General features: G+C 43.8%; 2 protein-coding genes across 9 annotated transcripts in view; both read left to right on the forward strand.

Annotated features, from left to right (window-relative positions):
• Window positions 1–129: 129 nt before the first annotated feature.
• Window positions 130–13,074, forward strand: part of LOC110497278 (zinc finger protein 829) — a 50,864-nt gene continuing 37,919 nt past the window's right edge. Inside the window, exons 1-4 of one of the 2 annotated variants that reach the window (XM_036953950.1) lie at window positions 130–804; window positions 924–1,060; window positions 1,484–1,699; window positions 6,790–8,434. In XM_036953950.1, coding sequence (XP_036809845.1) covers window positions 507–804; window positions 924–1,060; window positions 1,484–1,699; window positions 6,790–8,031 — 1,893 coding nt within the window. In that variant the 5' untranslated portion in view covers window positions 130–506 and the 3' untranslated portion in view covers window positions 8,032–8,434. Of the gene's footprint in view, window positions 805–923; window positions 1,061–1,483; window positions 1,700–6,789; window positions 8,435–13,074 lie in introns of those variants that run through there. The other variant, XM_036953948.1, reaches the window with a different exon arrangement.
• Window positions 9,860–13,074, forward strand: part of LOC110534752 (zinc finger protein 236-like) — a 29,542-nt gene continuing 26,327 nt past the window's right edge. For 6 of the 7 annotated variants that reach the window (XM_036953957.1, XM_036953951.1, XM_036953952.1 and 3 more), the window contains exons 1-2: window positions 9,860–10,365; window positions 12,251–12,387. In XM_036953957.1, coding sequence (XP_036809852.1) covers window positions 10,068–10,365; window positions 12,251–12,387 — 435 coding nt within the window. In that variant the 5' untranslated portion in view covers window positions 9,860–10,067. The remainder of the gene's footprint in view (window positions 10,366–12,250; window positions 12,388–13,074) is intronic. The other variant, XM_036953959.1, reaches the window with a different exon arrangement.

Raw genomic sequence — 13,074 nt, forward strand, 5'->3', positions numbered from 1 at the left:
GATTGTATTGGGCGCTTGTGAGAAATAAAAATGTGATTCAATATGTTTTGGTGCAGTGGCAAACCAGAGAACGGTATTTAATCATTACAATTTAAATTTGCATCTCAACAATATAGATGTATTATTAGACTGATCGGCTACAAGCAAATTATAGAGATGTGATGGATGGAATTAATATCTATTTAATGTCAGTCATACTGTTGTTATTGCTGTTTTTATCATGAAACATGGTTTACGCCAGAGAACCTGTAGTTTATTACATAGCTACAACATTGTTGTTATTGTGGAACACTCCTGTACAGTAGGTGGCGGTGTCCAACTTTCAACTCTACCATCCAGCATAAGGAAACATAATCTCACCAGCTAAAAACAAAGCTAGCCAGCGATGTGTAGTTTCTGATATGATTCTCTTTATTTTAATAGCTAGCTAGATAACTGTAAATTATCATAACATAGAAAACATAAAAACTGTTTCGTTGAAAAGGGGCCAAAAGCGTCGGGGGACAATGTCGGGTTCCGTGGTCGAGTTCCAGGCGCAGATAGCCTCAATCATGGAGGTGTTAGCCAACGCGGCTGTAGCCGAAATCTGCAAAATTGTTGACGATGGCTATGCTGTTGTACATCTGGAGATTTCCCAAAGCCACAAGGACAACGACTTTCTCCGGAGGAAATTGAAATTGATGGAATTTCAGATCGCGAGGTTTCGGGCTGAGAGAATAAAGCTTTCAGAGGGGTCCGTCCACAATCGCTTCCATGGAATACGCCTCCTAAACAGACACAACCATCGAGAGAAGGCAATGACAGGTTGGTGGTGATGATGAATGTGACAGTGTGCAGATAGTCTAAATCGCTAAATCGTTGTTTGGTACTTTGTAAAACACCATTGATGGATGGGGTCAAATGAACCTCCCCTTTATTTCCAGGACCTGCTTGGCAAAGCAGAAACAGACTTTCCAACAGGAGTTTTGGGAACAGCAGCATTCAAAGAGACAGACAGCCCATAGACGTGGACCAAGAGGATGTCTCTCCATCAAAGCATATGGATGCTGCAAGTGATGAGGTAAGTTCCAATTTTAACAGACGATTTTAGACTGTCACAGACTTATGTCTGTTTTAGTCTCGGACACCAGACACTTCCTTCCGCCTGGGGATGAGGTTATGTCTGAATAGACGTGTATATACCAGCACATTATAACTAGTGATGTAGTGGTAAAAAATAGGCAAGTAAAAACTGATTGCCGTTTGCGGTGAGTAAAGTAACAGTCCCTATACTTTCAATGCATTTTTGTGCCAAAGGGTTGTAAAGGCATGTGTAACATACAGATGGTGGAGTTTACCCTCCACTACACCACTGATTATGACACAATAACAACAAGACAACTACTATGAATTTCACTAAATCCCATGTCATGCCCATATCTCCATTCAGTAGATAGTGTATGCTCTGTCTCACTCACTCATCTCTCCCACTTAACCCCATCAGCAGTCAGCAGAGACAGAGGAAGGGGAACCAGACCTGCTAATCATCAAGGATGAGGGGGAAGCAGATGACCAGGACTCTAGGATCAGCCACCCAGCTAGAACAGTGGAGGGCAGCAGAGAACTAACCACCCAACTGGCTGCAGCCACCACAGAGGACACCGCCTTCCAGTCCAGTGGCCCCAGAGGCAACAACAATTACAACAACATCGCTATGGAGGTCAGTGGATCTGACGCCGTCCTCCTCCAATCAGAAACAGGGAATGTGAACCAGGGACCCCAGCAACACACAGGATTTGAACCCAGAGCAGAGAGACAGAGTTTGGACACTAAGTGTGACATGAACAGGGACCTCAATCTCCTAAGAGATTCTTTAAACCAGGTGTGGAGAGAGGTAGTAGTGACTGATAATGGCGCCTCTGCTGCTCACACTAAAGTAATGGACCTAGGGAGTGGCCCAGTGGGCCTAGAAACACAGACTAGCTCAGACATAGAAATGAGAAGTGTAGGGTTAGAAAACCACAGGTTTTCCCCCAAGTCGTTCCATTCTTCATCAGAACATGTGATAGTGATTGACTCTGTATCCAGTGGGCAGCAGGTAGATAGAGATTTAGAGTGGCGTCAGGTGGGTACAGCTACTACACAACAGGTCAATGGGACTGGAAATAGGCAGGGAGTGGGAGGGTTTAACAGAAACGCACCAATGATTCGCCCCGTTCACCCCGAATCGATGAGAGACAACACTATGCAATTGGTTTCACCCGGATTCCGGCCCTCAGAGATAAATACAGGCATGCATCTTGACACAGGAAATGCAGGTGAGGCCAACAAAGATAGTTGGTGTTCGTTGGCAAGCTTCCATAGACACTCTGAAATACCAGGAAGAGGAGCTCAACAACCAGCTCATGCCTCACTTCCTTTCTGCCATTTTAGACCAAGCACCACAACTTCCTGTCACTCGAATAATCTTGCCACAGACATTACACCTGGCACCATAGAACGACCGTATGGTTGCCCAACATGCCATAAGAAGTTTGTCCACGAGAGTGACTTGCGGCGGCATGTGGCCATCCACACCAGAAAGCGATCATTCTCCTGCACCTTGTGTGAGAAGAGCTTTGTGTGCGCCAGCCATCTCCAAATGCACCTGAACGTCCACACTGGGGAGAAGCCCTTCAGTTGTGCACAGTGCGGGCGCAGGTTCTCCCACTCCAGCAATCTGAAAAGACATCAGAAGCTTCATCATTGAGACAAAGGCTGTGACCGTCATGGAGTTTTGGATGGTGGTAATTGATCAGCCTAATAACCTTGGTCACCATTATAACCGTTTGAATTGCAGAAGACAAACATTTTCTTCTTTCCTCCGCTCCTGAATTGTTTCAGCAAGGAGCAACAAAGGTTCATCACGTTGGAGAGTCCATGTTACAGCAGAAACCATGGAGATCCTATTAAATTACTAGAGGGGCTATGTCATAAACACTCAAAAGTTCTAGAGTGGGGTGAAAATGTCAGCCATTTTAGTCAGGGAAAAATCCAAACCAGTCTAATTGGAATGAATGGCAGTAGAGGCAGAGGTGATTCATAGATGCGGTAAAGAGGTCAATGGAATGCAGACCGCGGGGAATAGAAGAAGGATGCCAGATTGGCGCAAGTTCAACAAATCTTAACTAACAAAGTGGAGATTCACAAATCCGTCATGATTGTGCCTCTGGAGTGGAGCAGCAGTCTAAGGCACTGCTTCGCAGTGCTAGCTGAGTCACATCAGATTCTGGTTCGATCCCAGACCCATGAGGCAGCGGACAATTGGCCCAGGGTCTTCCGGGTTAGGGGACAGCCGGGTTGTCCTTTTCCCATCGCACTCTAGCGACTCCTGTGGCGGGCCATGCGCAATGCACCTCCACAGTAGTGCGTCTGGCTTCCAGGTTAAGCGAGCAGTGTGACAAGAAGCAGTGTGGTTTGGCGGTGTTGTGTTTCGGAGTACGCACGGCTCTCGACCTTCGCCTCTCCCGAGTCCATACAGGAGTTGCAGCGATGGGACAAGACTGTAACTACCAACTGGGGAGAAAAAGGGGTAAAAAAATGAAATACAAATCCGTCATGATTGATGTATTGTAACAGGTCCACAATGTGGTTACTAAAGTCCCATTTGGATATATTTGGCTGTTTTCGCTGCATAACATTTAGAAGTAGTCCCTTTTCAGATTTAGAAGAAGTGACTGCTAAATGCTAACTCCCGTTCAAATAAAATGTTAGCATCGCTAGCACAGAGCAATCGTTGGTGGTAGTTTTTAACTGTAATGCAGTTGAATGATGAAGATAACATGAACATATATTGGGGTTGACATCCATACAACCATTATACTCTGATTTTTTACCTCAACATAGTGTGAAATACACACATAAACAATGGCCTAAATGTAGGCTAATTTAGCTGGGCGGCAACAAGGAGATTCAGGATCTTTCCTCTACGGCATCTTTCACCCACACGTTTCAATGGCATTCCCATTGTTTTGGTCGAATTCCATTGACCTCTACTGCATGTACTGTATTTCTCTGTTTTACTTATGCAGAACAATTCAAGTAAGGCGTGTGATATCAGAGATTGTGTAATAGAATGATTGTTAACCTAAAATATTGTCATGAAATTATAAATACAGTTTATACAGGTTTTATACACATTTTCTGTATAAATAGTCTCTATAATATATCTAAACGGACCATAAATGTCTCACGGTTTGTTTTCTTTGAAAGCTGTGAATGTTGTAATATGATACAATATCAGTACTTTTGCATTTACAACTTGTATAAGACCTATCTATCATCAACTGATGTCAGCCAGTGTATGGCTGTGGATTGACTGCACTGTTTGTATGGAATGTTGCCATATTGGCAGTTCATTTGAACAATTACTGGAAATCATTCAACTTAAACTGGCTGGCTAGCTAATAAATATACTGTGCAGATAATCTTCAATGTATTATTTTACACAATATCTTATCGCAGCACACTGGCTGACCATGGTTGACCAACTCACTGAACAAAATGGCTGACTTTATTACTGTTATAAGACCTTTCATGTCCATTCTTGTGTTCTAATTCCTAATTCTATGGCAGAAACGGACTCGGCCACACGAATGCCCGACCGTCCCGTTTTCTGTCAGCTGTTCGATCCGCAAAAAAAACGTTAATTGACATGTTTTTGCGGTTATGACGGTTCATTTACTTTTCATGACAGTCTTCATCCATAGCCATCGGTTACAGGGTTGTACGGTAATTGTGCCAGCCCAGGACACAGTAGCAAGAGATTCCTATGTAAAACAATCTATGGATAACCTTCATGTCAGTTAGGTTATAGCAATACATTATTTTTATTGTCATTTATTTATTTGTATTATTTTTTGTATTTATATATATTTGTATTTTTTAAATATATATTTTTACTCTGCGTCGTTGGGAAGGGCTCGTAAGCAAACATTTCATAGTAAAGGACAGGATTCAATCAGATCAAGCGTTAACCTGGCTGGTTAACCTGGCCGTGTTCAAGGGGGAACGATGTTGGAGTTGTAGCCGTCAAATCGGTGAGCAGCTGGTCTTGCTATCATTGTCACAAAGCCACATCCGCCCCACTTGCGTTAGAAGTTCGGAACGTGAAAGTGTAGGCTGTTATAAAATAATGAGGATTTCTATCAGCCTAATCAAGGTGTGGATTACATCTCACATTCCAGTGTTCCAACTTGTAAACTAGGCTGCATGGGATTTCTCTTAATCTAACTCTGTGCATCCAATGGCGATGTACGCTTTAGGTATAATGCCAGGAGCTTCTTGTGGATTTGACAGCTCTTAACACAGTTCTACCTCCGACACGCCAAAATAACCGCTATGTGGATGTCGGCTAAAGTGGATCTGATTTAATATATCCCAAAATTTACACCCATTGTATTTGGCACATGTGACTTGAAAGTCCTGCCTACTTCCTGGATCATGTCCCTTGCTGTTTTTAAATGGGATTCAAGGGTATGAAATCAAATTCATATAAACGCTGTCTTTTAATATACACTCATTACCAAAAGTATGTGGACACCTGCTCGTCGAGCATCTCATTCCAAAATCATGGGCATTAATATTTAGTTGGTCCCCCCTTTGCTGCTATAACAGCCTCCACTCTTCTGGAAAAGCTTTCCATAAGATGTTGGAACATTGCTGCGGGGACTTGCTTTCATTTAGCCACAAGAGCATTAGTGAAGTCGGGCACTGATGTTGGGTGATTAGGCTTGGCTCGAAGTCGGCGTTCCAATTCATCCCAAAGGTGTTCGATGGGGTTGAGGTCAGGGCTCTTTGCAGGCCAGTCAAGTTCATCCATGCCGATCTCGACAAACTATTTCTGTATGGACGTCGCTTTGTGCACGGGGACATTGTCATGCTGAAACAGGAAAGGTCCTTCCCCAAACTGTTGCCACAAATTTGGAAACACAGAATCATCTAGAATCATAACAGCACTTGCAGTTGACCGGAGCAGCTCTAGCAGGGCATAAATTAAAACAAACTGATTTAAAATAGAAAAATGAAATAAAACATGTAAACATTTTTTACCCAATTGGTAGTTACAGTCTTGTCACCGTATGGACTCGGGAGAGGCAAAGGTCGTGAGCCGCCGTCCTCCGAAACGCAACCCAACCAACCCAGCCGCACCAATGTGTTGGAGGAAACACCGTACACCAAACCCTCCCGTAATCCAGACGGTGCTGGGCCAATTGTGCGCTGCCCCATGGGTCTCCCTGTTGCGGCCGTCTGTGACAGAGCCTGGACTCTAACCCAGAATCTCTAGTGGCACAGCTAGCACTGCGATGCAGTGCCTTAGACCACTGCGCCACTCAGGAGGCCACTGATGAACCGATTTGTTGGAAAGGTGGCATCCTATGACGGTGCCACGTTGAAAGTCACTGAGCTCTTCAGTAAAGCCATTATACTGCGAATGTTTGTCTCTGGAGATTACATGGCGGTGTCCTTGATTTTATACACCTGTCAGCAACGGGTGTGGCAGAAATAGCCAAATCCACTAATTTGAAGGGGTGTCCACATACTTTTGTATATATAGTGTATATGCACAATTATATTCGTATAAGTGGATTAAATTTACTGTTACCCAAAGTCTTTTAAAGATTTTTGCGCAAAATACAAGTATACCCTCCAGTTCTCCACTGATAAGAACACAATACATTTCACAAAATCGATTGTCATGTCCATATCTCCATTCAGTAGATAGTGTATGCTCCGTCTCACTCACTCATCTCTCCCACTTAACCCCATCAGCAGTCAGGAGAGACAGAGGAAGGGCAACCAGACCTGCTGATCATCAAGGTGGAGGGAGAAGCAGATGACCAGGACTCTAGGAACAGCCACCCAGACAGAACAGTGGAGGGCAGCAGAGAATTAACCACCCAACTTGCTGCAGCCACAACAGAGGACATCACCATCCAGTCCAGTGGCCCCAGAGGCAACAACAACTACATCCACACAGCTATGGAGGTCAGTGGATCTGATGTCGTCCTCCTCCAATCAGAAACAGGGAATGTGAACCAGGGACCTCAGCAGCACACAGGATTTGAACCCAGAGCAGAGAGACAGAGTCTGGACACAAAGTGTGACATGAATGGGGACCTCAATCTCCTAAGAGATTCTTTAAACCAGGTGTGGAGAGAGGCAGTAGCGACTAACGATTGCACCTCTGCTGCTCACACTAAAGTAATGGACCTAGGGAGTGGCCCAGTGGGCCTAGAAACACAGAATAGCTCAGACATAGAAATGAGAAGTGTAGGGTTAGAAAACCACAGGTTTTCCCCCAAGTCGTTCCATTCATCATCAGAACATGTGATAGTGATTGACTCTGTATCCAGTGGGCAGCAGGTAGATAGAGATTTTGAGTGGGGTCAGGTGGGTACAGCTACTAAACCACATATCAATGGGACTGGAAATAGGCAGGGAGTGGGAGTGTTTGAGGGGAATGCACCAACGATTTGCCCCGTATACCCCGATTCGATGAGAGACACTATGCAATTGGTTTCACCCAGCTTCCGGCACACAGAGAAAAATACAGGCATGCATTTTGGCATAGGAAATGCAGGTGAGGCCAACAAATTTAGTTGGCACTCGTTGGCAAGCCTCCATAGACACTCTGAAATACCAGGAAGAGGAACTCAAGAACCAGCTCATTCCTCACTTCCTGTTGGCCATTTTAGACCGAGCGCAACAACTTCCTCTCACTCCAGTAATCTCGCCACAGACGTTACACCTGGCACCGTAGAACGACCGTATGGTTGCCCAAGCTGCCATAAGGCGTTTGTCCACAAGAGCGACTTGCAGCAGCACGTGGTCATCCACACCAGAAAGCGGGGATACGCCTGCACCTTGTGCGAGAAGAGCTTTGTGTCCCCTAGCAAGCTCCAAGTGCACCAGAACGTCCACACTGGGGAGAAGCCCTTCAGTTGTGCACAGTGCGGGCGCAGGTTCTCCCACTCTGGCAATCTGAAAAGACATCAGAAGCTTCATCATTGAGAACTGACATGGAACAAGAGATTCCTATTGAAAAAAGCTGTTATAGAAATATCATGAGTTCAAACGTCATTGGTTCTAACATAGTCGTATGTCTGCAGGATGTTTGCCCTGGTCTCATACTTCTACAATACAACGTGGTTCATATTTACATTATCTACAAAGACTGTTACGTTTTCTTGGCTTCTTTAATGCCAACAGCATCACTCACATTGACTGTTAAGGTTGATCATGGTTGTGTTCTTCTAATAATACTGTGTGCGTCACACTAAAGTTATAGCAGATACTGAAATTCTACTGTGAGACTGAAAAACGGTCTGTTCTTCTGTACCAATTTGACCAATGGCTGTTGATGTTTATTCATTCATTCCTATAATTCCATCAATAAATAATATTTTCCAAATAATTCCATGGTGCTTATTTTCCCTATAGAGATTGATCTTAAATATACAGGTAACTCCCAAAAAAACACTTGAGTAAATGAGTGATACAAAGCATATTGAAAGCAGGTGCTACTACAACGGTGTGGTTCCTGATTTAATTAAGCTATTAACATGCCATCATGCTTAGGGTCCTGTATAAAAATGCTGGGCAGGCTATTATTTTGGCTACCATGGCTATGCTGCCATAGGATGATAATGCCCCCATCCATGGAGGGCAGAAGTGGTCACTGAATGGTTTGATGACCATGAAAACGATATAAACCATATGCCTTGGCCGTCTCAGTCACCAGATCTCAACCCAATTGAGCACTTATGGAAGATTCTGGGGTGGCGCCTGAGAGAACATTTTTCACCACCATCAACAAAACGCCAAAATAATGGAATTTATCGTGGAAGAATAGTGCTCCAATAGAGTTCCAGACACTTGTAGAATCTATGCCAAGGTGCATTGAAGCTGTTCTGGCTCGTGGCGGCCCAACACCCTATTAAGACACTTTATGTTGGTGTTTCCTTTATTTTGGCAGTTACCTGAATATTGACCCTAAATATATACACTACCGGACAAAAGTTTTAGAACACCAACTCATTCAAGGATTCTTCTTTATTTTTTACTATTTTCTACATTGTAGAATAATAGTGAAGACATCAAAACTATGAAATAATACACATGGAATCATGTAGTTTGACTGGTAGTGTATATTGATCATATAGACTGTAGATTAACCCTAAATATATATTGACCCTACCTATATATATTCTCACATTACATCCAAATGAAATCAGGCAGATCGAAGGAAAGGAATCCTAACCCCAATCCTAACTTTAATTTAGTTGGAAAAAAAATCTAAAACGGACCCGAGATCAGCTTCTAGGGGCAACTTCACACTACTCCACCTGGCGCAATGATTGACAAGGCCAGGATTTTTTCCCTGTGGTCAGACCAGTGAAAAACTCCTGACCATAGTTGTAAGTGGAATGACTCCACACTTCTGGGGTTTTCATATGAAAACTGGGTCTGTGTGTTTTTGAGTTTGATTGGATTCCACATTTAACACTACTCTCTGTGTGTAGTGGTTGTGTATTTAGGTCAACTAGCTTGATGCTTGGTCCAGAGTGTTTTAATAATGTGTGAGTTATTACAGGTGAACATTCTAAACATCCTTATGAATTTATATTGATGCAGTGGTGAATCAAAGTACAGTAATTAAGAATTGAAATGTCCCTTTGCCTCTCAACAAGATATATTTACTGTTTACTATTTATAATAGAAATACCACAAATAGTGTAATGCTTTTTACAATTTTTAAATATTGTTTAAAGCAAATATCATGTTTATAATAGCTACAACATTGTTGTGGTGGAGCACTCCTGTACAGTAGGTGGCGCATATGATCACATGAAAGTGATGAGGAACAGGAAAAAAATAATCTCAACAGCAAGCTAACGTTACAAACAAAGCTAGCTAGCTATCGATGTTCAGTCTCCGATATTATTGTATTTGTTTGAATAGCTTGCTAGACAACTATATATCGTCATAATATAGAAAACATAAAGACTGTTTTTATATTGAAAAGGGGCCAAAAGCGTCGGGGGACAATGTCGGGTTCCGTGGTCGAGTTCCAGGCGCAGATAGCCTCAATCATGGAGGTGCTAGCCAACGCGGCTGTAACCGAAATCTGCAAAGTTGTTGACGATGGCTATGCGGTTGTACACATGGAGATGTCCCAAAGCCACAAGGAGAACGAATTTCTCCGGAGGAAAATGAAATTGATGGAACTTCAGATCGCGAGGTTTCGAGCTGAGAGAACAAAGTTGTCAGAGGGGTCCGTCCAAAATCGCTTTCATGGAATACGCCTCCTAAACAGACACAACCATCGAGAGACTGCAACGACAGGTTGGTGATGATGATGAATTTGACAGTGTGCACATAGACTAAATTACATGAATCTTCAATTGATCCCATCCATCAATTGTGTTTTACAAAGTTCAAAGCAAGCATAATACACTGCTCAAAAAAATTAAGGGAACACTTTAACAACACAATGTAACTCCAAGTCAATCACACTTCTGTGAAATCAAACTGTCCACTTAGGAAGCAACATTGATTGACAATAAATTTCACATGCTGTTGTGCAAATGGAATAGACAGCAGGTGGAAATTATAGGCAATTAGCAAGACACCCCCAATAAAGGAGTGGTTCTGCAGGTGGGGACCACTTCTCAGTTCCTATGCTTCCTGGCTGATGTTTTGGTCACTTTTGAATGCTGGCGGTGCTTTCACTCTAGTGGTAGCATGAGACGGAGTCTACAACCCACACAAGTGGCTCAGGTAGTGCAGCTCATCCAGGACGGAACATCAATGCGAGCTATGGCAAGAAGGTTTGCTGTGTCTGTCAGCGTAGTGTCCAGAGCATGGAGGCGCTACCAGGAGACAGGCGAGTACATCAGGAGATGTGGAGGAGGCCGTAGGAGGGCAACAACCCAGCAGCAGGACCGCTACCTCCGCCTTTGTGCAAGGATGAGCACTGCCAGAGCCCTGCAAAATGACCTCCAGCAGGCCACAAATGTGCATGTGTCTGCTCAAACGGTCAGAAACAGACTCCAGGGTGGTATGAGGGCCCGATGTCCACAGGTGGGGGTTGGCTTACAGCCCAACCCCGTGCAGGACGTTTTTCGTTTGCCAGAGAACACCAAGATTGGCAAATTCGCCACTGGCGCCCTGTGTTCTTCACAGATGAAAGCAGGTTCACACTGAGCACATGTGACAGACGTGACAGTCTGGAGACGCCGTGGAGAACGTTCTGCTGCCTGCAACATCCTCCAGCATGACCGGTTTGGCAGTGGGTCAGTCATGGTGTGGGGTGGCATTTCTTTGGGGGGCCGCACAGCCCTCCATGTGCTCGTCAGAGGTAGCCTGACTGCCATTAGGTACCGAGATGAGATCCTCAGACCCCTTGTGAGACCATATGCTGGTGCGGTTGGCCCTGGGTTCCTCCTAATGCAAGACAATGCTAGACCTCATGTGGCTGGAATGTGTCAGCAGTTCCTGCAAGAGGAAGGCATTGATGCTATGGACTGGCCCGCCCGTTCCCCAGACCTGAATCAAATTTAGCACATCTGGGACATCATGTCTCGCTCCATCCACCAACGCCACGTTGCACCACAGACTGTCCAGGAGTTGGTGGATGCTTTAGTCCAGGTCTGGGAGGAGATCCCTCAGGAGACCATCCGCCACCTCATCAGGAGCATGCCCAGGCGTTGTAGGGAGGTCATACAGGCACGTGGAGGCCACACACACTACTGAGCCTCATTTTGACTTGTTTTAAGGACATTACATCAAAGTTGGATTAGCCTGTAGTGTGGTTTTCCACTTTAATTTTGAGTGTGACTCCAAATCCAGACCTCCACGGTTTGATAAATTTGATTTCCATTGATAATTTTTGTGTGATTTTGTTGTCAGCACATTCAACTATGTAAAGAAAAAAGTATTTAATAAGAATATTTCATTCATTCAGATCTAGGATGTGTTATTTTAGTGTTCCCTTTATTTTTTTGAGCAGTGTACATCCATGATTTATGTAATGTCAAAACATTTAGGGCCCAGCTGTATTATTGACATTCCACATATGACGTATCATGCTTACTTTGTACTGTCAATACAGCTAGGATCCCTCTAGCTCTATACACACATTACACACGTCATGAACGTATTATGCTTGTTTTGTTCTTTGTAAAACACCATTGATGGATGGGGTCAAATGAACCCCCTTTATTTCCAGGACCTACATGGCAAAGCAGAGCCAGACTTTCCAACAGGAGTTTTGGGAACAGCAGCATTCAAAGAGACAGACAGCCCATAGACGTGGACCAAGACGATGTCTCTCCATCAAAGCATATGGATGCTACAAGTGATGAGGTACAGTTGAAGTCGGAAGTTTACATACACTTATGTTGGAGTCATTAAAACTTGTTGTTAACAAACTATAGTTTTGGCAAGTCGGTTAGGACATCTATTTTGTGCATGACACAAGTCATTTTTCCAACAATTGTTTACAGATTATTTCACTTATAATTCACTGTATCACAATTCCAGTGGGGCAGAAGTTTACATACACTAAGTTGACTGTGCCTTTAAACAGCTTGGAAAATTGAAAAAATTGAGGTCATGGCTTTAGAAGCTTCTGATAGGCTAATTGACATCATTTGAGTCAATTGGAGGTGTACCTGGCCTACCTTCAAACTCCGTTCCTCTTTGCTTGACATCATGGGAAAATCGAAAGAAATCAGCCAAGACCTCAGAACATTTTTGTAGACCTCCACAAGTCTGGTTCATCCTTGGGAGCAATTTCCAAATGCCTGAAGGTACCACGTTCATCTGTACAAACAATAGTATGCAAGTATAAACACCATGGGACCATGCAGCCGTCATACCACTCAGGAAGGAGACGCGTTGTGTCTCCTAGAGATGAACGTACTTTGGTGTGAAAAGTGCAACTGCACATTGGACAAAGATCATACTTTTTGGAGAAATAATCTCTGGTCTGATGTAACAAAAATAGAACTGTTTGGCCATAATGACCATCGTTATGTTTGGAGGAGAAAA

The sequence above is a fragment of the Oncorhynchus mykiss genome, chromosome 19, assembly GCF_013265735.2.
Source record: "Oncorhynchus mykiss isolate Arlee chromosome 19, USDA_OmykA_1.1, whole genome shotgun sequence".
In the NCBI taxonomy this organism is placed as follows: domain Eukaryota; kingdom Metazoa; phylum Chordata; class Actinopteri; order Salmoniformes; family Salmonidae; genus Oncorhynchus; species Oncorhynchus mykiss.